The 24,134-nt window shown below is 35.0% G+C and overlaps 1 protein-coding gene across 4 annotated transcripts; it reads right to left on the reverse strand.

Annotated features, from left to right (window-relative positions):
• Positions 1-7,897: 7,897 nt before the first annotated feature.
• Positions 7,898-13,593, reverse strand: LOC127091844 (RNA-dependent RNA polymerase 1). 4 transcript variants are annotated; one of them, XM_051030558.1, is made up of 5 exons: positions 13,429-13,593; positions 12,046-12,587; positions 9,517-11,351; positions 9,213-9,363; positions 7,898-8,991 (listed from the first exon to the last, which is right to left on the reverse strand). In XM_051030558.1, the coding sequence occupies exons 2-5, from the start codon at positions 12,574-12,576 to the stop codon at positions 8,173-8,175; spliced, it is 3,336 nt and encodes a 1,111-aa protein (XP_050886515.1). In that variant the 5' UTR covers positions 12,577-12,587; positions 13,429-13,593; the 3' UTR covers positions 7,898-8,172. The 4 variants fall into 4 exon arrangements, with proteins under 4 accessions (XP_050886515.1, XP_050886516.1, XP_050886518.1 ...); XM_051030559.1 differs by having other exon boundaries at positions 12,046-12,584; positions 13,429-13,584; XM_051030561.1 differs by lacking the exon at positions 13,429-13,593 and adding an exon at positions 13,255-13,377.
• Positions 13,594-24,134: the final 10,541 nt, after the last annotated feature.

A 24,134-nucleotide genomic window follows, 5' to 3' on the forward strand; every position in this document is an offset into this window, starting at 1 on the left:
AAGCAAAGCAAACACAGGCAAACATGGAGCCCGAATGCCAATCACTGGACTTACATCAGCATCCGAACCAAAACACACCCACACTGGAACCCAAATGCCACTCGATGGACTTACATCGGCTTCCAAGCACACAACAACACAACAGGTTAATAGGGAGTCGGGGACTCGAGCCTATAACTGTCAACACACACAAAAGAAAAGAAAAGGCGCCCGGAGAGATCAGCTCAATCTCCTGCCTACATACTTCATCTGGTATGAAGATCAGGGCGATGTAGTTCCCCTACGCAGGGACAAAGGATCTAGCCTAACCAGATAACAGAGGGAGACACAACTCTAGGGAGACTACGACTCGAGCCTAGATGTTGTCATGCAAAGTCAACCCTAAGTTAAGGTTTCTAGCTAACTGGCACAAGGGCCAACCTATCCTAGACAAGGCTTGCACAGGAAGCAAGGGTCTCGATTGCAACTAGGGCAAGAGAAAGGGGAGGTCTCAATCGCAACGAGGGCGAGAGAAAGGAGAGATCTCAATCACACAGGGGTGAGAGAAAAGAGTTAGTGTTAGTGGTTAGTCAAACTCGACAAGACATCGCATCTCGTGCCTACGTATCTCATCTAAACATGAGAATCAGAGTTGCCGTAGTTCGGCAAGACAAAACTGTTGGTTTGTGTTTTTTAAGTGGATAACGTCACTGCACAATCTACCTGAAGCTCGACCTTGGGAGACTTACTCATCTGTAGTAGAAGGAGTTAACGTATCCTTAAGAGGGAATGGTGTTTGTTTGTGTTTTAAGAAAGCGCAAGCAAGAAAGGAAGTCCTAGACGAAGGAACCGTGCTACCTTAATTGACATGCAAACGAGACTACGCGGAGTCTAACAACCTAGGGGAATATGATCACCACATAAGCACACACAAACACATTCAGCATAAAGTAAACACACCAACAAGGGGGGCTCAAACATGGGTTAGGTTTTAGTCGAGGGGTCACATCAACCTCAACAAACAAACCTCTGGAATGGGGTGAGTGTTGCTCTTAACCTTGCCATTGAGGGGCTAAGGCGAAGCAGATGAAAGGAGATGAGGGGTGTGCCTCATTGCTTCTATCCCTGGCCTGGGAGAGCATTTGACAAGAATGTGTGGGTTCAGAAAGTGGGAACCCTTCTACACATTAGATACTGACTCAACTGTGCAATTGCACAAGATCTTGGGTTTTTATCTGAAATGCATCAACACAGTGGTGTGAGCAAAACAGAAGACACACTGAATAGCAGGGGATAGGTTGCTTATCCCTTGGTTCTGCCAATTGCCTCTTCACTTAGGAGGTCTTTGACTCTGTACAAGGACAAATTAAACATACACAAGCATTGCCTCTTAAGGAGGACTTCAGACAGTTTGCCCGGCCAAATAACAGGCCGGGTCTCCAGACTACATGAAGAGAGAGTAATTATACCTCAAAAGCAAATTGCTAAATAGCAAAGCAAGCAAATAAAGCAACTAAAGAGTACCTGAAAAAGTCAAACTTATCAGTAAACAGTTCAACAGTTTAAATCAGAAAGAAAGGGATCAAACAGTTAGATCAATAAACAGAAGTGCAAAAGCACAAGACCCAACTATATGAATCATACCACCTACAAAACAAAGGTTAGCACATGATATATAATCAAACTCAACCAAATTGGCAATGGTTTCTGTGGCATTGTTGCTTAACCTGACACAAATGAACTCAACATAAGCCCAAAAGACCACTAGGACAAGCCTAGGGTCAAAAACAAAAGGGAAAGTCAAAACAGCAAACAAATGGTCAACCAAAGTCAAGTTCAAGCATTTAAGAAGCAAGCACAATTGGTCACAAGTTCATAACATGCATCATTGTCATTTCATAGACCAAAGAAGTCAAAACATGGCAAGAGGGAGCACACAAAAGGTCAACAGCAAGACCAAGCTCAAAAGCAAACATAATCAATTCCAAAAATTATGAAATAATTCATACTCAATCACAATCCATAACATAGTATGCATATGAAATTTCAGCTCAATTGGATCATGGGAAGATGGTCAATTAAAATCAAGAAGTCAACACAATTTCAAGTAAGCACAAAGAAGGTCAACAATCATGGGTCAACTTCAAAAAATCATAACAAAATGAAAACAGATGAGAAATGGATGGGATTAACACCAATGCAAAGCTCAAGATGTCTAGTATGCACATATGAAATTTCATGATCATACAACAAGGCATGAGGATTTCCCAAATGAAATGGCAAGAGGTGTCGCATAAAGTCAACAATTGACTAGGCAGGGAAGAAAATTCACAAACAAATGGGAAATTGCACAATTAATTCCAGGAAAAATCACACATCAACTAGACATACGAGAGATGGCTCATGCAAAATTTCACATTATTTGAAGGCCAGGAAGTATGTGAACAAAAATCAAGAAATTGCATAACATTGGTGTGACACAAATTGTCACACCCTACTTCAAAAAATCATATCTCACACACCACCTATGATAAATGCACAAACTTTACATCAAAAAGAACATGAATGAGTGTAGAATAACCACAAAAAATTTCAAGTCCATTGGATAATGCATGAGTATTTCACAAGTGATTTGGTGAGATGTACAAAATATGGACACATGTGATAAACTCTAATGCCAATTAAAATCCACTAATGCAAAAAATCAGCAAAAATCATGATAAAATAGTAGACATCAAACAGGACACAATGCAAAATTTCCCATGGAAATTGGATTAAAAATGAATGAGTTGTGAATTTTGTAAGATGTGTAACCAAAATGAAATAATTATTAAAACAAATAAATGAATTAAACAAAGTAATTGTGACCGGTGGCAGTATGGTAATTATGTGTGACTTTTAGTGAAACGGTGCGGATTGATCTGGGACGTGGCGTACGGCTACTGGGCATGGCAATGATACAGTGACAATAGCATGCAAATACACGATAACAACAGCCAAACACATTTCAAAGGTTCTGGGAAAATTCTAGGGTTTTACTGTAGCAACCGTGAAGCTTCATCATCTCAAATTCAATCGTGAAATTCAAAACACCCAGAAATTGGAATCAAGCATACTATTCTCATCAGCAAACCAAGCACAAACCAAATCTACATTTAATTTCCATGGAAACAGGCTATCCAGAAAGATCAAGGCACACACATGTTCATATGTCAAACTTAAAGACAACATAACCTTTGAAATACTTGATCATTTTTCATGGTTTAAAGTTCAAAACAAACAGCACATTAAGGTCTACAGTAAGCATAGCATAGTTTAATGAAATATGAGATTCGAAAATTTACTTGGTTGTGAAGAAACTTGTGAATCAGTGGTTCTTGGCGTGTTTCAAGCTCAAACAGATCATGCTGGTGGTTGATGTTGATGTATGCTTGCAGAAACCTAGCTCAGTGATGCTTAGAATCCTTTAAATTTCGATTTGCCATTGGAAGAGTTTGAAGAAAACAGAACACGATGCTCACTTCCAGTTGGTATTTGCTGCTTCAAATAGTCTCCAAATGGTGGCTAGAGCATGAAACAAAGAAGAGAACTCGTGGTCTTTGAAACTTTGGTCAGAAAATTCTCAAATGTGAAAATGGAATTGAGAGAAAATGAGAGAGTTTCTGGTTGTGGGAGGCTGCTGCTAGGGTTGGTTTGTGCAGAAAATTGGTTATATATCACCTGTTTAAGCCTTACTAATGAAGTGGTAATCTTGTTTTGCTTAAATGAACCAAAATGCAAAATTGCTAATTTTGCACCAAAGGCCAATGGAGTGTGCAAGTTCTGGCCGAGTTGGGCTTTGAAACATGTCTCAAAAATCAATTAAAACAAGTTCCCAATAGCCAAATATGCTGAAAATGTTTAATTCCAAAAGTCAACCTTTGGTCATACTTGAAATGAATAAAGTCAAGCTTAAAAAATGCCATTTTGATTGGCAAGGTTTTAGCACATGATGAATGCATTTTTGGAAAGAGGGGATTAAATGGAGTTTGTAGGAAAAAACCCCATCAAATTTGGCCAAAGGAATCATGAGATATGGCCTTTTGAAGTTCATAAAAATGTGAAAATGAAATGATCATATCTTGCAAACCATTCATGGGATTTGGGAGTTCTTGGACTTTTTGAAAATGGGAGAACAAGATCTTCAACTTTCATGTTGGGCAAAAATTCATTTGAAGCTTGTATCATGATGCAAGTTGAGGATCAAAAAGTTTCCATTTTTGGCAGTTAAAATTACAGGTCCAGTTTCTATTTTTGGAAATTTTCTGATTGGCTTCAAATTCTTCAATGATGTTGATTGCCATGACACATGAGGCCTGTTGGGACATGAATAAGCTCTCTCAAACCAAATCCATCCATCAAAACCATAAAATCAACCACAGTTGACCAACTTTGACTTTCTAGGGTTTTTGACTGTCTGTGCATGAACTGATGGCTTCTGAACATCCAAACCTTGACTTAAACACTTCAAATGGACCTCCAAGTCATGTGAACATGTTGGACAAACCCTAGGGCCTTGGCTCCTTGAGAAACACCCTTGCTTGCTTGGTTGACTGATCTCCTGATCAGTTTGACCTAATTCTTGACTTGCTTGCTCTTGAGGCAACTGGGGACAATGCAATGCTATGCAATGGACCATGATATGCTATGACCTAATATGAGATGGTATGTGCAATGATAGGTGCAAATTTGAGGTGCTACACTAAGCAATGTGAGACTTCTTCAATATGTATATTTTCAACCAACCCCAACAATCTTCACTTTGATTAAAAATAATACATAAGCTTTCATTGTCTTCACCGACAATCATACTCCATCATAAAGAGTATCAACATGTATATTTTCAATCAACCCCAACAATCTCCACCTTAAATGAAAATGATACATAAACTTTCATTGTCTTCACCGACAGTCATACTCCACCATAAAGAGTATAGTCACTTGAAATTACATCACTCCAAGATTTTTCACATTGTCTTCACCGACAATCATATTTTTAAAAACTATTATACTCTCTCATGAAGAATATATTTCACTTGAAGATAAAATACCTCAAGAATTTCTCATTGTCATCACCGAAAATCATATATTTTATCATGAAGAATAAATTTCACTTGAAGCTAGACCACTACAAGAATTTCACATTCTCTTCACCGACAATCATAGTTTTAAAAAACTATCATTCTCCATATAAAGAAGAATATACTTCACTTGAAGTTAAACCACTTTAAGAATTTTCACATGTCAAAAACCAAGTTGAAACTTTATGGTGCAACTTCCTTGTTGGGAGGAAGCTCTTCAACCATCAACATAATCTTGCACCTTGTGTAATCTTGATTGTATCAATATATCTTTGAATTGAACTTTCCACAAGTCAAAGATAAATTCTCAAGCCCAAACTGCATAATAGATTTTTGACTGCGGCTAAATAACTCTTTCACAACACTACCATTCTTTTATGATGCGGAAGATTAGACAAAACTGCAACCACAAAGCATACTTAGAATATTTATCCGCATATCAAACCAAAAGCTCTGATACCAGTTGTTGGGAAGAAATAAAAAATAAAAAGCATAGAGAAAAAGAGGAACACAATCACAACACAAGAACATAACGTGGAAACTCCAAAACCGGAGAAAAAACCACGGTCGTTGTTAATAGACAACTAGAGAATAATACTATGTGAAAATTATTATTAACCTAGTGCCTAAGTACAACCACATCCTCCAAAACAAATACTTAACTACATCTCACAACACTTTAACGCAAGAGTATAAGAGAACAAAGAAATTCAAATACAAGTTTAAAGTGTTTTTGACTGGTGCATCTTGGAATGAAGAACTTGAATCATATATATAGCATTAGACTCCCACTTCCTTCACAAAACTAAGCGACGTGGGACTTCAAAGAACTTGAATACTATATATGGTTTTTGACTCTCTCTTCATTCACAAAACTAAGCGATGTGAAACTTCTTCAACATGTATATTTTCAACCAACCCCAACACTCTTTACGTATGATCGTTGTGTGTATTCTTTATTGTGCAATCAATAGTTTTCCAATCTTCGAAGACTTTTTTATATAGGTGAAGAATACATTTGTTGGAGGTTGGAATTAGAATATCCTAAATATCACAGTTTTAAGATTGCCACTTGTTTCTACAATAGTAGAGTGACGCTTGTAACGTAGAGGGGCCGAGGATGGGACGTGAGGAACGAAGTTGGTACGATAGTACAGTCTTTTTTCAGATCTTCAGGGTAGTGGAAATAATATATGTTTGTACTGATTATACGTTTGCCACATGTTCTTCTTTCAGTCGTTGACTTTAGGTCATTAACTTCTAGTTAGAGATTTCGTATTAAAGTTTATGGAACTTGAATAGAGTTCAGAGTTTGTCTTCGGAATCTGGTGAAATCGAAACTTTAGAGTCTATAGAGTTCAGAGTCATTTTGGATGGATTCTTTACATAAGCGTTGACTTGGTAATCTAGATGCTTGACTTTCATTTAAATATACTTTTGATTGCTCCTTTGGTTCAGAGTGTGTCTATAGTTCAGACTCTAGTCGCTTAGAGTTGACTTCTTCATAGTCAGAATTTATTTTCTATGATCTGGACACTTAACAAAATAATTAGAATACAAAATAGTTCTTTATACATATTAAACTTTGTTATCATCAAAACTAAAGGAATGTTGCAGAACTAAACTTGTTCCAACAATCTCCCCTTTTTTATCATGACAAATCCATATATTTTGATGAACAATTTTTACTTGGATAATCTAGTTTATAAAATGTCAGAGTTAGGTTTGTAAGCTCCACCTTAGTTTTATTCTAAGACATTCTACAAATCGAAAGATCACATACTCACAAACTTTCAACAATCCCAATGACTAACTCAGGTACGCTCTCGCTTTCATTCTTATCTTGTATTCAAGTATGAGTTCATATGATATGTACTTATATGGATTAGTTTTCTTGATTTCTATATGAGTAGATAAAGGTTAAGAACATATCCAACACTAAAGTCTCGCCTGAAGGACTCAACTCAAAGTCTCATCAGAGGGACTCAACTAAAGTGCCGTCTGAGCTGAGCTCAAGTCTCATCGAAACAGCTCCAAGTAAGGAAAACAAACAAATTATTTCACCATTTCCAAGCCCATAGTAAGGCGGCAAAAAAGACCCGCTAACGGGAAGCGATACAACATGTCACCCTCACCAATCTCCTAGTCGTCCATTTTCGAGTTATGTCGCTCATTCCCTAGATAACTTGTCTGATTCGCAAGAACGTGAAAAGTGATGTGTCCCGGTCCACAACGATGCGAAGAGAGTCAAAAGGGAAAGTACATGTTATCCTGAGTAATAAGGAATTGACAACATTGTTCCCATACTCCTAAAACCAATTACTATTTTCAGAGAGTTTGAAATCTAGGCTCAAGGACTTCTATAAATATCTCAAATCTAAGGTTAAGAAGGGGACGAATCTCATTATGCAGATACCACTTATCCAAAGTTTTCACCTTTCTATATGAATTATAGACCGTACAACATCCCCTAAAAACTTCTTAACAACTCTTAATCATTGGACATTGTCATGGCAATGTCATGTATTGAATTTTTAGCAACTACAATACTCATGATAAATGATTGTGATGTCTTAATAATATCAAAAAATTTGATGTCTTAATAATATCAAAAAATTTACTGCGACAACACATACAAAGTCAAGTTATTTATTATAGTTGTTTTAATAAGTTAATTTATTATAGCTAATAAAAATAAACTAAATTTTTTTATAAACATGATAAGTTTTTTCCATGAGTTATATATTAAAACAATCTCAAAAATATTTATGTAAATAAAAGACATAAATGATTTCAAATAAGTCAAACCAAATATTGATTCAAATTCCATAATGCTTTCCAAAGCATGCTTTGAAACGACAATTCGTTCATTCATTACATAAGACAACTAATTTCTCACAAAGAAGAAAATAAGCTGATAGAGAAAACCATGAACAATACCACACTAATGAGTCTTCGTCATATTTACAATCAAAATCAGAAACATAGAGAAAAACTCGCGAGTAATAATATCACTGATGAGTCTGCATCATAAGTATGTACATGCAAAGTTCAAGAACTAAAACCAGAGTTATTAATCAAGACGCAACCCACGACTGAAACTTTGCTCCATGCTAGAATGCATCCTCATTCTTGCTTTCCCCTTCTTGATTTGGACAAGCAAATGGTAAACACACCATGGAAAGCTTAGAAAATGGTCCCTCTTCATATCTTCATTGTACAAACCATGGTAACTATGATGGTAAGTAACATAATACCAAGCAGAAGCTTTGGCATATGCATCATCACTTCCAGAATCTACTTCGTCGTTGAACCAACTCCTTGCCTCTTTCCTTAGGGACCTTACAGCCATAGTAATCGCATCCGCATCCCTTCTTTTGGTGAAAGACTTAGACATTTTCATGATATTCCCACTAAGGATTTCTGATTCAGTTTTGACACCGTAGTAGTCCATCAGATTTCCCAACTTGTAGTCATAATTGGATTTGTGATAGAAGGCATCCTCGACATAATCCATAAAGCCGTCAAATTCCATGTCGGGATCATACGACTTTTTAGCCAGTTCAAGTGTGAAGGATGTAATAGAACCATCTCTTGTTGAAATTCCTTGAATTTCTCTAAAAAGTTTCCCTATTACATTATCTGATTTGTAGGTTGGTTTGTCATGCTTCTCCATAAAGTCTGGATATTCTTTGGCGAAAAGCTCCCGGGGTATTTCAGCTGGAATACCAGTTTTAGGAAAGTCAACTGCTACTGAGAACAGTTTTGCAAGTCTAATACATGGATCAGACATTGCTTTTTCGGGCTCTCTATCTGCATGGACAGTGTGGGCGTTGGCAATTATTCCAAGACTGTCATTGACCAAGTAATTTGCAAAATACTCTTCCACTTCCTGCACCATGAAACCATGTTATGTACATACAACACAGGTTATAGCACGGGTTAACAAGTTTTACAGATCACATTACAAAGATCTATAGCACGGGTGGATAAGTTTACAAAAACAGAAAAGAATGTCAAATCAGCTACAAAAATCACATTACACAAGTTGCTAAAATCATACAGAAAATACAAGGAAAATTGCATATGGATGTAAAACTCAAAGGAGAGTACCTCAATCTCCACATCGTGATCCAATACTTTAGGTTGGGCAGAATCATACTCCATTGGTTCAGTCATTTGAGGTGGAATCAATTCAGAATCCCAACAAACAAAGTAGATGTCACCGTCTAGATCACTTCCCGAACATTCATTTGGATGTGGTCTGATATTAGAAATCGGGATCAGTGTCAACAGACAGTTTTAAAATATAAAATAGAGGGAATATATCTAATATATCAAATATCAAATATATCAAAAGAAATGTAGTATTTTGTTGATCATGCATAATGGTTGAGATATTGAAGAATATATCTACCTGTGACCTTTTTGAGGGAAAACAACACAATCCACCATGTGGCGCAAATCTGGGACATCAACAGCCTTCAAAACACGAACATCACCCGGGTGCAAGCAGGGGTTTTTCGCTACTACGACCTTGCCTTTAACTACATGAGAAAGACTGCTGGACCTGTCAGAATATTGAACAAAAACTTGACCATATTCAAGGGTTTTAGTTTCATCCAGAACACCCATCATTGCTCTTCCCTTTGGAATAAATATCCTAGTTTTTTGTCGCAATTCCAATAACTTTGATGCCCTAAATGTCTGCAGCATCATTGATAGAAATGGTTCAACATTAGGCTTGTAGCCACAAATAAGCATCTCCTTCAGCATATTAGTGACCTCCCCGGAAGACATCAAGTCCAAAACTTCGTGTGCCTTTGTTGAATCTGTTAGTATAGTATTCAGTTGATCAACAGCTTCTTTCTGTCTTTTCTCGAAAACACTGTCCTTGACATTGAGAGTCGATAAGAGAGCAATCAATTGTCGATTCAGATAGCAAGGCTGAAACTTACTACATGCTAAAACATCAAGTTTTTCATTATCTGAATCATACTTGTGCATGCTCTCCCTCAGTGACAACTTCCAATGTGAGGTTGGATCAACTGCCACAACTCCTTTGTACCCGCCGTACCGAATCTGAAAGGCGGATGGCATAGAATCATAACCACATTTTTTAGCCACTCTCCTGGCAAACTCACGAGATATTTTCCCAATTCCATCAGAGAAGACATATTCAGTATTTTCAACCGTCAGATCTTCAATAAATTCAATTTCGTATCTGCTGACGCTTAGAGTTTCAGTAGACGAACCAAAAGATTGTCCGAGTCTAGCAGCATACTTAGCCACATTTTTTATCCGGCTAAAATCTCCCATCCATTCCCTTATGGAATCAGCGGTAAGTCCAGTTGTTGTACGAGCAAACATCCATAGCGAGTTTTCACGCAACTGACTTGATGAGAAAGCAAGAAATTCAAACTTCCTACCACCAATATCTATGCCATTTCTAAGGATGGAAAGAATCCTGTAGTATATCTCAGTTTTCCCAATCTCAGAAATACGTGTAGATAAGTCTGCTGAATACAGTTTATCCAGCTCCTCATCTACAAATGAAACACGCAGAAAGTTATCAATATGTTCATGGAAATGACGGAGAACACGATTCGAGACATTAATCTCCGGGCCAGAAAAGTATACTTTGCATGGTGTTATCTGAACCCTGCGAACATATACCAACCCGTTATCCAACGATATAGATGGTGACCGAGGCGGGTTATTTGCACTAAGATATATTTTGTACTGATCTTTCAGCCATCTCGCAGGTTCATAGCAGAAATCCTTTGAAAAGTACATCCTTTCTAAAGCATGCTCAATATACTCAACATTTATTTTAAGTGGATCCACTAGACGATAGAAATCATTATTGAGTTCAGAACCTGAAAGACACCCGTGCTGAACCAATGAGTTAACTTTGAACAAGATGTCAAATGGAATTTGAATTCCTCGAGGAGGAGCAACCATGGGGACAATATCTGGATTGCAAGAAAAAGGAAATCCACTCTCCAATGTGTATTGACCCTCACTTTCCTCATAATGTGCAAAGTTTTCCTTGAAATTCGGTAAATCTCTGTTACTAGGAAGCTCTAGACATAAAACAGAAGACTGCCCAATACAACTGCAAGGAGTGAAATCTATTTTACGGATCCATTGGTCATCAGGGAATTCCATAGAATAGTTCTTCAAAGGATCATCATATACACTTGTTGAAGTAGGAACATAAAGCTCAAAAACCCGGGGAGCACCAATTAACTAGGAACAGAAGAGAAAGAAATAAGATTCATCATATGTGATAGAGGTTAGAGAGACTAAAATTGGGGGTAAGTAATATATTATTCAGTAAAAGCATTAAATTACATAAAACTGATTATCTTTAATGAAAAGTTAATCAACAAGAAATGAAAGGCAACAAAAAAATTAGAATACATCCCTTCACATTTTACTACCGATCTAGCTGTATAATATAGCAAACACATAGCTTCAAGAGTAGCCATAGATGAACCATAAACCAATGTTCTCATGTTAACTAAGCTTGGATTTTAATTGAACAACTATTTCTGAACATTGAAATTTCTTTATTCTCAAATTGAATATCTGAATTTACCTTGAGCTCCAAACAAAAAAATAATATTATTGTCGTAGTAATATTCTATAAACCAACAATGGTTGATAAAAAAACAACACTGTTTCCCAAAGATAAGCCAATCAAAGTCATGACAATGCAAACAACATCCATGAAAAATATTTGTTCCTAACAAAGTTAGATGACTACTAAAAGCACTTCAAAATTAGAATACATCATGCCAACTTTTGAAGCATAAATGAGACATATCATTATCATGCATTAAATGCAACAAAAAAACATTACCAGAAAAACAATATTTAAAACAAAAAGGGTAATGAAGCAAATGGTTTAACACACTTGATAAAAGACGAGTTTAATAACCTGTATCAGGAGATACTTTACAGTTTTACCCCGTGGTTGACATAGCTCAATCTTCCAAATATTCTCATACGAAAGTTCAAGTTTGAACTTCTTATCACCATGGCACATAGAGAATCGCCACTTTCTCATTTTATTCCCAAAAACTACAGAAACATCCACCTTTCTCCATAAAACAGAGAATCTTTCCTTTGAGATCTGACAGCCAAAATACAGTTTCACATCATCCATACTGTCTTCAATTGGCCTTGGCTTCGGACAAATATCTCTTTCCATTTCCCGGACTTTTAAGTAGGAGCTCCCGTACACCAATGCCGACGAATTTCTGCTAGGTAACGCCATCATATATGCAGCATGTCTAGCAGTAGTGAATTGAATAATTGCATACGCTCTGGGAGTCCGGCCTTTGCCTACTCTAACCTTCATAGCAAACACACTTCCTTCATCGGTATACTTCTCTACAAATGTCTTCACATCAGACACATTCACATGAGTAGGGAATCCAAACAACTCAATTGTCTTACTTTTCCCCATCTTCAATACTACTGCATCAAGCAAATAACATTTTAAAAAACAGGTGAAAACAATTTAACATATAAGCAGGTTGGAAACAGATATAGAAACAAAATCAAAACCATATAGATTATTAAGTTGGATACTTTTACTAACTTTTGTAAAATAAAATTGGTTAAATAATGAAAGTAATTTAAATTCATAAGCATTTAATTTTTGCAACATAATCTAACTAAGAACATGTAAATTGATTCAGCTTTATACTAAGTTACTAAGTTTGAGAATATATGATCTCAACTGATTAACAAACTGACCTTAATCATGATCCAGGTACTATAATTATTATTTGAAAATAAAGAGAATTGATCTATGAAGCACTCACACCAGAAACACAACGGATACAACACTGACATGTCCATTGACACGTCGGACACCGCTAATAATTTGAGAAAAATGAATAAATTAATCATAATCACAAGTGTCATCAGAAACACTAACATCAACACGGACACGTCTCTTTTTTCAACAAATTTTCACTCCTATTATTACCCTCATACAAGTGACCCTTACTTCAAAGTAAAAAAAAATTAGTAACAAATTATACAAAAATTATGAGATTCACATAACCGCCAAGTTAAGAACATGAAAAAGAAAAGGAAAAAACAAGAAACGGAGAAAAGAGCATAAAGAAGAAAGAACCTTGACTCAGACTATGAAAAATGCAAACTTGATAGATGAAAAACACATAATTTCTTGTAATATACAACAGTGCATTTCAATAATTGAACATTATCAACGAATTGAAGAACATGAAAACCCTCATAATATGAAAGAAAATGAGAAAGTGATGATGATGATGATGATGAAACTGACCTTGAGAAAGCGGAGAGACGAAGAAGAGAGAAAGAATGAATGTCGTCAATGCGGAGTCAACAATGCCACTACCCACAACTATTCGGAGTCTGTGAAAAAGAGTTTCGAAATTTTTTAATACAATGAATCAAAACATTTTCTCTTTTAATTGCGTTTATTGTATCATCCTTTTCATCTTCAAGTGTTTATAAATATTAAATATCAGTACTACTTGATATTTAGTAATTATTTAATCATTTATTTTTATTTTCAATTAGTTTAGGAGAATTTTGAATTTTGATTTATTATTATGTTATGGCTACTTTATCTTGGGACACTAGGTTAACACCGGGAAAGAAGGAAGAAAAATATTAATGATTTGAATAAAATCATTATATACTAGTATTATTTTATTTCTTACTATATTTGTAATGGAATTTAAAAATATATGTTGTGATTCTTTTTTCATAATATGATTAGTTTTAATTGTTTGAAGATAATGAAATCAACTTGTGCTTATTTTGTGAAGAAAACATTTTAAAATAAAATGCATTGTTTTTGTTATTTTTCATTAAAAAATTAACCAACCCGATTTGTTACTATATGTTTTCAAATGCATTTTTAATCCTACTCATTTAATGTATGAGGATTGTTCTTTTCATTTTTAGTGGTGAAGTGTTATCTTTAAATATTCAAAAATATCATTGGAATAGTATGAAAGTTAATCTTCGGATGGATGTGTCTCATTTGCACCAAAATATGTGAGTGAGACATTTCATTTTGCCATAAAAATAATAATATAGAACTTCTATATAAATGAGTTTGTAGATTAAGTTATGGACTAATTCTTTGACACATTTTAATCTCATGATAGTGTGTATTTCACTACTCAATGAATATTACTTAAGTTAAGTTTCGTATTAACTCTCAGAATAATAAGTTTTTCTCATAAGCAGTAATTTTATTATAAATTTAACTTATTTTAATAAGTCTTATATTTTAAATCATTTATACATAGTATATAAATTGTTATTCAATTAAACCATATATTTATGTAATCCAATCAAAATATTACTATATTAAGTCATAAATGCAAATCATATATTGTTCACAAAATACAAACTAAATTACAAATTATCAAAATACAAATAAAAATTCAACGGTTGGGTATTTTATGACCCACTCAGTTCCTCATTTGCTTCTTGTACTACAAGACATGTCGTGCATCAGCTACAAGGGTCTCTATAGTGAATGTCCTTCCTAAAACTCTTCTCTCTTTATGCATGTTCGCCCAATAGCCATAATACGTTTACAGATTGATAGCATATCAACGACATGGTCCGCTCTAACCTGTTCCTCTTCCAATATTGCATGATGAGCTCGCCTAGGTGTCTCTCTCTCTCTACATCTGGTGTCATGTAAAGATGTGACACTAGGTGTGAGAATAGGTCAGACCAACTAATAGAGGCTTATGACCTAGTCTACACAAGCCTAGACCAGGACAAGATTTTTTAAATAGAAAAATCCTTGACATTTTTGTAAGCCTATTTAGTTAAAAAAATCCTAACTCGGCACAACCTATTCTCACCCCTAAGTGACACTCTAAAAAAACTATTGGGTGTAGACGTATGTAGTACTCCATGGTTGAGGAAGATGTATGAGGAATGACATGTCATCAAGTGTGATGGACATCTCACCAATTGGAAAATGGAATGAATAAGTCTCTGAGTATCATCTCTCGATGAAAGCAAACAATAAACCATGGTTAATAAAAGTATATTCAGTCCGGTATAAATCTTGCAACCCGGATAGTTGCATGAGCTCCTCAAACCATGTTGTATCAAGTTGTGGCAGCTTCGCAATCTTCCTACCATGATTGATACTTTTTAATGACTCACGGTGCTGTAAAAAAATACATCAATGTCAAAAAAATTTAGACTTATAGCACATATGTTTAAAATAATAAATACAAATTTATTTTACCTTTTCATCTCACATGTACCAAGCAGTATGGTCTGTATAATACAAAGTAGTGAGGTGTATGAGGGGCCTACTGGATAAACATCAGGAACAATAGCAACATGTTGGACTTTTGGGATTCTGGGGCAGCAGCAGGGGACTTTTTTCTCTAGGAAGATGATGTTGGAGATACGTGAACTCCAAAAGACGATGCGCTTACATCAAATGAAGTGGCAACAATGTCTAGACCATATGGTCGATCTTTTTCCCTCCAAACGAAAGCATGTTTAGCCAATCTACCATGTCTCAATCTTTTTGTGAGTGCAACTTTTTGTTAGATGTATTTTGCATGATATCAAAACTAGGATACTTTAGCGTTTATGTATATTGGACGGTATCTTTTGATTCGTAATGTGAATCTTAGCATTATGAAGCATAAAAACATTTGGAAATAAGTTGGAAAAGGTTTTGATGCATCAAAAACAAGTTTTATGGGCAAAATAACCTATGTGTCGACACATACATGTTTCAGGTCGACACATAGAAGGAAAAAAAGTTATGTGTCGACACATGTATTGCATTTTTAAAGCATGTAGCTTATGTTTAATGTGCCGCCTCTGGAGGTCGACACATGACCTATACAGGCCGGCACATGCGTCGAACAAGTCGGCTCATAACTTACACAGGTCGGCTCATGCAAGTATTTTTTCCAAATTTTATAACTTTTTCAAATCTTTTGCATTCCTTTTGCCTGTAAACATGCATGCATATAAATACTTCATACATGTATCATATCCAGTAAAGTTCTAGAGCAAACCTACACGAAACTAGGATTTTGAAGCATTCTCATCATCTTTAACCTCATTCTATACATACACACAAACAAACTATACATAATTATTCTTTGTTTGGGTGTCATCTAAAATTAGGGTTGATAAAGTCCAATTTAGGATTGATTGAATTGTAAATTGGGTTGAGATCTTTGAGGGTTTCAAATAAGAAAACCGAGATGGCGTTTTCCTTCAAGATCTTTTAGGGATTTGAAGGTTTTGGAAAAGATTACACAACTTGGATCTGATTGATAAGGCTTTGAAGAACGGAAGGTTCTTGCAAAGGAGTATCGTGGGATGGTGGATCACTTTGGTAAATCTTGGGTTATAAAAATTCACGGTTTGGATTCGATCGAGTGAAAGCTTTGAAGAACAAGGGATTTATTGCAAAGAAGTAATGCAAGACGTTGAGTTAAATCGGCATTATTGGGTTACTTGATCAAGCTTTGATCAAGGGAAGAGAATGTGTCATAATCAACATCAAACTTAGGGTTTATAGGGTTTGATTGCTACATCTCTCTTGTATACATAATTTTTAAAAGTAAGGTTAATTTCAGTATCTCAAATTGAGGGCATATGTATCCATAGCATGGTCGATTGGGGAACTTCCTAAACAAATCCTTGTGTACTATTTCTCTCTCTATCTCTTTTATTTTCCTTTTGAAAATTGTTAAATTCATCGATCGTGCGATCAATTCATTTGGATAATATTTTTTATTACATTTTGAAATAGGTGTTGTTGAATTAATCATGATCTTTTAGATTGTGATTGGTGATTAAGATCAACAATACCATATAAATTTCCAAACAAAATCATTTTCACACTAGGTGTTCAATAATTTGTCTCAATAGATTTTTTTTGTGTTTGATCATTGGAAATAGTCTATCCTTGTTGCTTTGAATTCATTTGGTTATGATTACTTTTGTTTGATTAATTTTTTATTCATTATCATATCTTGATTACAAATACGTATATCCAAGCTTTTTTATAGCGGGTTCGGTTAGACGATTTGATTCGGGTTGCTTCTGTTTGCCATAAATATTCCAGAACAATTTTTGTTAAATTTTTTAAACTAGTGATCTATTCACCCCTTTTCTAGGTCGAATCTTATCGTCTAACAAGTGGTATCACGAGCTTCGGTTAATTCCGTGCTTAATATTGTCTTATTAGAAAATGGCTACCAAACCTAAAGGGGCGTGCAATAGAGGGTTTATTTTCATCGGCGAAAATTATGGCTATTGGAAAGCTTGTATGTGTATCCATATCAACTCGGTTGACAAGAAAATATGGGATGCCATTATCAATGGTCCTAACCAAATTACAATTACCAATGGTGAAGGCATCGTCATACCAAAACCATAAGATCAATGGAATGATAATGATAAGAAATTATGGTCACATGATTGGAAGGTACAAAATATTCTCATATCTGCACTCGGTGTTGATGAATTTTATTGTGTTTCCCATTGTGAAACCTCCAAGGCTATGTGGGATGCATTAGAAGTTGCCCATGAGGGAACTAATAAGGTCAAACAATCTAGTATCAATACCCTGAATCAAGAGTTTGAACTCTTTCGTATAAAGCATGGTGAAACCATTGCCGACATGCAAAAGAGGTTCACACATTTTATAAACCGGTTGAATGCTTTAGGTAAGCCTATTTCAAATGATATTGCTACTAATAAAGTTTTGAGGTGTCTTAATAGGGAATAACATCCCAAGGTCATCGTAATCAAAGAGGAGAATGATCTTACAACACTTGAACTCACAACTTTGTTTGGAAAATTGAAAGAACATGAGCAAGAACTCACTTTCTTGGAAAAACATGAAAAAGAGCAAGAGAAAAAGGTAAAGAAAGAGAAAGGTAAAGACAATGAGGTAGAGAAGAAGTTTATTGATATAAATACTTCAAGCTAAAGGTCCTCACACAATGGGCAAAGTGATTGTGAAACAAGAGATGCCAAGAATTCCAATGATGAAGACATGTGATTGTTTGTCAAAAGGTACCAAAGGTATATAAGGAAAAATAGAGTCAAGCACCCTGACAAGAACCTAACAAAATTTAGAATGCTCTTTAACTCCTCAATGAAAGATGAGAATAAGAAAGGTAAACTTAGAAGTTCATGCAACAATTATGGAGAAGTTGGTCATTATAGACTGGAATATCCTATGATTAAGAAAGACAACGAGAGAGGCCACAGCAAGGAATCTAGCAAGTCTAGAAGAGCCTATGTTGTTTGGGAGAGTGAAAGTAAATCCTCAAGTGATGAAAGCTTAACTTCAAGTGTCGAATCGACCCAAATTTTTCTCATGGAAAATATAAATAAGAAGAAAAAAATGTAAGTCTTTCTAAGCTTGAATTTATTAATGAATTATCTTATTCTCAGTTACAAAAAGCTTTCGAAAATCTTCATAGAGAATTCTTAGACGCTTTTAAAATTTTAATTTCACATGAAAGAATCTTTTTAAACTTAGAATATAAAGTTTTAGAATCTGAAAAGAAGATGGAAGCTCTTAAGCGATCTATGTTAAAAATGATAAGAATGAGGATGAAAAACCTTAGGTTTGGTTGTGAATCTTGTCACATTTTGCCAAAAGAGATAAATACTCTTCAAGTAAAATTGGATAAAGCCTGACAACCAAAGATTGAACTTGCTATTGATCCATCAAAGTTTGAGCGGTATTTGAACCATTCATATAAAAAGCATAAATATTTTTGAAAGGACTCAAATAGCAAAAGCACATATCATCACAACTTATCTTGTCACTGTTGTAAGAAAGGTCATACTATTGAAAAATGCAAGTTTAGGAAACTTTTTGTTCCTAAAGGAGATTTTCAATTATTTCCCAAATGCAATCTTGATTTCACTCACTCTAAAGGACCCAATGAAAATTGGGTAGCTATTTCTCTTGTTTGATTGTATAGGTTGAATGTCTTGACTCTGCAGATAAAATGTGGTTTCTCGATAGTGGATGCTCAAGACATATGACAAGTGACATATCTTTATTCACTGACTTTGTGTCAAATAAGAATGGTTACGTTACATATGAAGATAATAACAAGGGAGCAATACTTGGAAAAGATAGTGTAGGTAATCCCTCATCTACTACTATCTCTGATGTTATGTTAGTTGATGGTCTTAAACATAATCTCCTTAGCATTAGTCAACTATAAGACAAGGGATTTAAAGTTACTTCTACAAAATCGTATTGCTTGTTTGAAAATAATGACAAGAAGGATTGTGTGTTTAAAGGCTTGAGGGTTAATAACACATATATGCTTAACATATATGATGTACCCTTGGTTGGAACTAAGTATCTAGTGACCATGAGTGAAGACTCTTGGTTATGGCATAGACGCCTAACTCATGTCAACTTTAATTTACTAAACAAAGTGACTTTAAAAGATTTAGTAATCAGTCTACCAAAAATAAAGTTTTCGAAAGACCATATATGTGATGCATGCCAAATGGGTAAGCAAACGAGAGTCTCATTTAAATCGAAAAACATTTTTCAACTTCGAGACCTCTTGAGCTTCTTCATATGGATCTATTTGGTCCCTCAAGAACCAAAATCATAGGTGGTAACTATTATGGTTTTGTGATAGTAGACGATTACTCGAGATTTTGTTGGCTCATGTTTTTGTATAGTAAATATTGGACTTTGTTAGCTTACAAACAATTTGCTAGATTATCCCAAAATAAGATGGATTTGAAAATTGTTACTATCTGAAGCAATCACGACGGAAAATTTGAAAATCACCTCTTTGAGAAGTATTGTGATAAACATGGCATTTAGCATAACTTCTTTGCTCATAGAACTCCACAATAAAACAGTGTTATGGAGCGGAAAAATCGTGTTTTAAAGGAGTTGGCTATAACTATGCTCAATGAAGGTAATCTACCTAAGTATTTTTGATCGATGCCATTAGCATGGCATGTTATATCTTGAATAGGATACTAATACGTCTCATTTTAGACAAAACTCCATATGAACTACTTAAGGGTAGAAAACCTAATTTGTCACATCTTCACGTTTTTTGATGCAAATGTTTTGTTTGAATAATGGAAAGGATAATCTAGGTAAGTTTGATGTGAAAATCGATGAAGGTATCCTCCTTAGATACTCTCAATCTAGAAAAGCTTATAGGGTTTATAATAAAAGATTACTTATTGTTAAAGAGTCGGTACATGTTACTTTTGATGAGTCTTATTCGAAAAATATTGGGAAAGGTGTTTATTTTCATGATGTAGGTGTATCTTCACAAGACATTCTCAAGGAACCTAAAAAAAGAATTTATCAGCCTAAAGCGGTGAAACATGAGAAAGAAGAAGATAGCGATTATGAAGAGGAGAAGGTTAAAATTCCAGCTGCAATGGACGATATACCTTTGGCTTGAAGAACATCCAAAGATCATCCTACCGACAACATACTTGGAGACATCACCAAAGGTGTGACAACACACTCTAAGATAAGTAATTTTTTGTTATCACTTTGTGTTCATTTCACAAGTTGATCCTAAAAATGATAAACAAGCATTACTTGATGAGCATTGGCTTATGGCTATGCAAGATGAACTAAACCAATTTAAAAGAAATGATGTTTGGTACCTTGTCCCTCATCCGATAAATCATCAAGTAATTGGCACTATATGGGTTTTTAGAAACAACCACAACGAAAACAGAGTGATAACTAGGAATAAAGCTCGACTAGTGACTCAAGGTTATAACCAAGAGGAGGGCATGACTATGAGGAGACTTATGCTCTGGTTGCTCGCCTAGAGGTTATACGCCTTCTACTAGCTTATGCTTGCTCCAAATATTTTAAGTTATTTCAAAAGGACGTGAAAAGTGTGTTCCTTAATGTTTATATTAATGAGGAAGTGTATGTGGCTCAACCTCCCGATTTTGAAAATCACAAGCATCCTAATCATGTTTACAAACTAAAATGATATTTGTATGGTCTCAAACAAACACCTAGGGCTTGGTATGAGCGACTTAGTAAGTTTTTAATCGACCAAGGATAATCTATGGGAAAGGTATATACTACACTTTTCATTAAGCGTCAAGGAAACCATATTCTTATAGTTCAAGTTTATGTTGATGATATTATTTTTGGTTCCACTATCATGCAACTTGTCAAGGAGTTTTCTAAGCTTATGCAGGATAAGTTTGAGATGAGTCTCGTGGGCGAGTTGAATTACTTCCTTGGGCTTTAAATCAAACAACTCAACGAAAGGACATTCTTGTGTCAAACCAAACATTGAAACAAATTACTAAAGAGATTTGGTATGAAAGATGAAAAATCAATTGATACCCCAATGCCCACAAATGAAAACTTGGAAAGAAATAAAAATGGTAAGGATGTTGATGTCAAGAAGTATAAAGGTATGATTGGCTCTCCTCTATATCTTACTTCATCTAGGCCAGACATTATGTTTAGCTTGTGTATGTGCGCTTGTTATCAATCGGCTCCTAAGGAATCTCATTTAAAAGCCGTAAAAATCATTCTGATATATCTTCATGGTACTTCTAAGTATGGGCTTTGGTATTCTAAAGGAAGCGATTATAATTTGGTTGGTTATACCGATTCTTATTTTTCCAGTTGCAAATCAGATAAGAAGAGTACTATTGGAACTTGCCACATGTTTTCAAACTCCTTAGTAAGTTGGCATAGCAAGAAACAAGTCTTTGTTTCTTTCTCAACTGCCGAGGCGGAATACGTAGTTGCAGGTAGTTATTATGCTCAAATTTTGTGGCTCAAATAATAACTACTTGATTTTGATATTAAACTATAACATATTCCTATTACGCTCAACACCACTAGTGTTATTAATTTAACCAAAAATTCGGTGTTACACTCTCGCACTAAGAATACTGAGATCCATCACAACTTCCTACGTGACCATGTTGATAAAGGTGATGTCGTATTTGAGAATGTTGATAGAAAAAAAATCAACCTGTAGATATCTTTACAAAACCTCTTGCGACCGAACCGTTTTTTAACATTTGAAGGGAATTGGGGATACTTGATATCTCAAATCTTTCTTAAATATGATTTGTTACATGCACTTTATATACATTTACTCTAACTTTCCTTGGAAGTTCAATCACATATGAATGCATCCTTCATCAATTCATAAGCGAGATAATATTGTTCCATTTTCCCTCTTTGAAAGTAAGTTTTTACTTTTGCCTTTGTTTATGTTCCAAATGATTGGTATTCTTGATGTATAAAATATTCCATGAATGTTCACTTCAAAAAATTCTATTGATGTATGTCAATCTGTATGCTTATAGTGACTTTATGATATTCTTCCTTGATACTTGAAATATGTTTTTGGTGCATAGGCTTGTTATCTATTCTGGCATGGAATATGTTTGAACATGCTATAATGTTAGCAAAATTCGTCCAGTGTATAATTGTTATGATAACATATTTGTTTTTGGTTTGAGTGGTGGCAAATCTATATATTGCCTTGCTAGAGCACATGCGTATGCAGCATTTTGGGAGCACCAAAGCCATATGTCATGTAATCGTGTCACTTTTGTAGCAAATCAAGAGTTTTTTTATTACATTGTATCCTTCATCTTTCATGTTTATTGTATATCTTATTTGGCATAATTTGTGGTAATCATGTTATGTTGTTGCTTTGAATGCTTTTATTTATGTTTAGGCATACTTTTTCAATATGTACATCATTCTATATGAGTGTTGTGGTATTGATGGTCTTATATTTGAAAGCGCATATGTATGTTATACTGGTTTATGTGTGATATAAGATACTTCTCATGGATTACTTTATCTCTTTTTGATGTTGTCAAAGGGGGAGAAGCATCTATAAGATGAAGTTAGGATACATACATTTAGGGGGAGCCTTCATGAAAACATGAAACGCATCGTCTCAATTTTTGCCATCATAAAAAAGGGGATTATGTGAGTGCAACTTTCTGTTAGATGTATTTTGCATGTGTCAAAATTAGGATATTTTAGCGTTTATGTATATTGGACGGTACCCTTTGATTCTCAATGTGCATCTTAGCATTAGGAAGCATAAAAACATTTGGAAATAAATTAGAAAAGGCTGCATGCATAAAAAATGAATCAAAAACAAGTTTTATGGGAAAACTAGCTTATGTGTCGACACATACATGTTTTAGGTCAATACATTGAGGAAAAAAAATTGTATCGACACAGCCATTTTTCAGGTCGGCACATGTGCTGCATTTTTAAAGCATGTAGCTTCTGTTTGATGTGCCGCCTATACAGGTCGACACATGGCCTATACAAGTCGACGCATGACCTATACAGGTTGGCACATGTTTCGAACATGTCGACTCATAACTTATATTGGTCGTCTCATGCAACTTTTTTTTTCCAAATTTTACAACTTTTTCAAATATTTTGCATTCCTTTTGCCTCCAAATATGCATGCATATAAATACTTAATACATGCATCATATCCAATAAGGTTCTAGAGAAAACCTACATAAAACTATGATTTCAAAGCATTCTCATCATCTTCAACGTTATTGTATGCATACACACAAACAAACTACACATAATCATTCTTTGTTTGAGTGCCATCTAGAATTAGGGTTGATAACGTCCAATTTAGGATTGAGTGAATTGTAAGTTGGGTTGAGATCTTTAAGGGTTTCAAATAAGAAAACCAAGTTGGGGTTTTCCTTGAAGTTCGTTTATGGATTTGAAGGTTTTGGACAAGATTATGCAATTTGGATCCGATCAAGTGAAGGATTTGAAAAACAGAAGTTTCTTGCAAAGGAGTAGTCTGAGACGGTGGATCACTTTGGTAAATCTTGGATTATGAAAATTTGTGGTTTGGATTTGATCGAAGGAAAGATTTTAAGAACAAGGGGTTTATTATAAAGAAGTAGCTTGAGACGGTGAATCAAATCGACATTGTTGGGTTACTT

The sequence above is a fragment of the Lathyrus oleraceus genome, chromosome 6, assembly GCF_024323335.1.
Source record: "Lathyrus oleraceus cultivar Zhongwan6 chromosome 6, CAAS_Psat_ZW6_1.0, whole genome shotgun sequence".
NCBI lineage: Eukaryota > Viridiplantae > Streptophyta > Magnoliopsida > Fabales > Fabaceae > Lathyrus > Lathyrus oleraceus.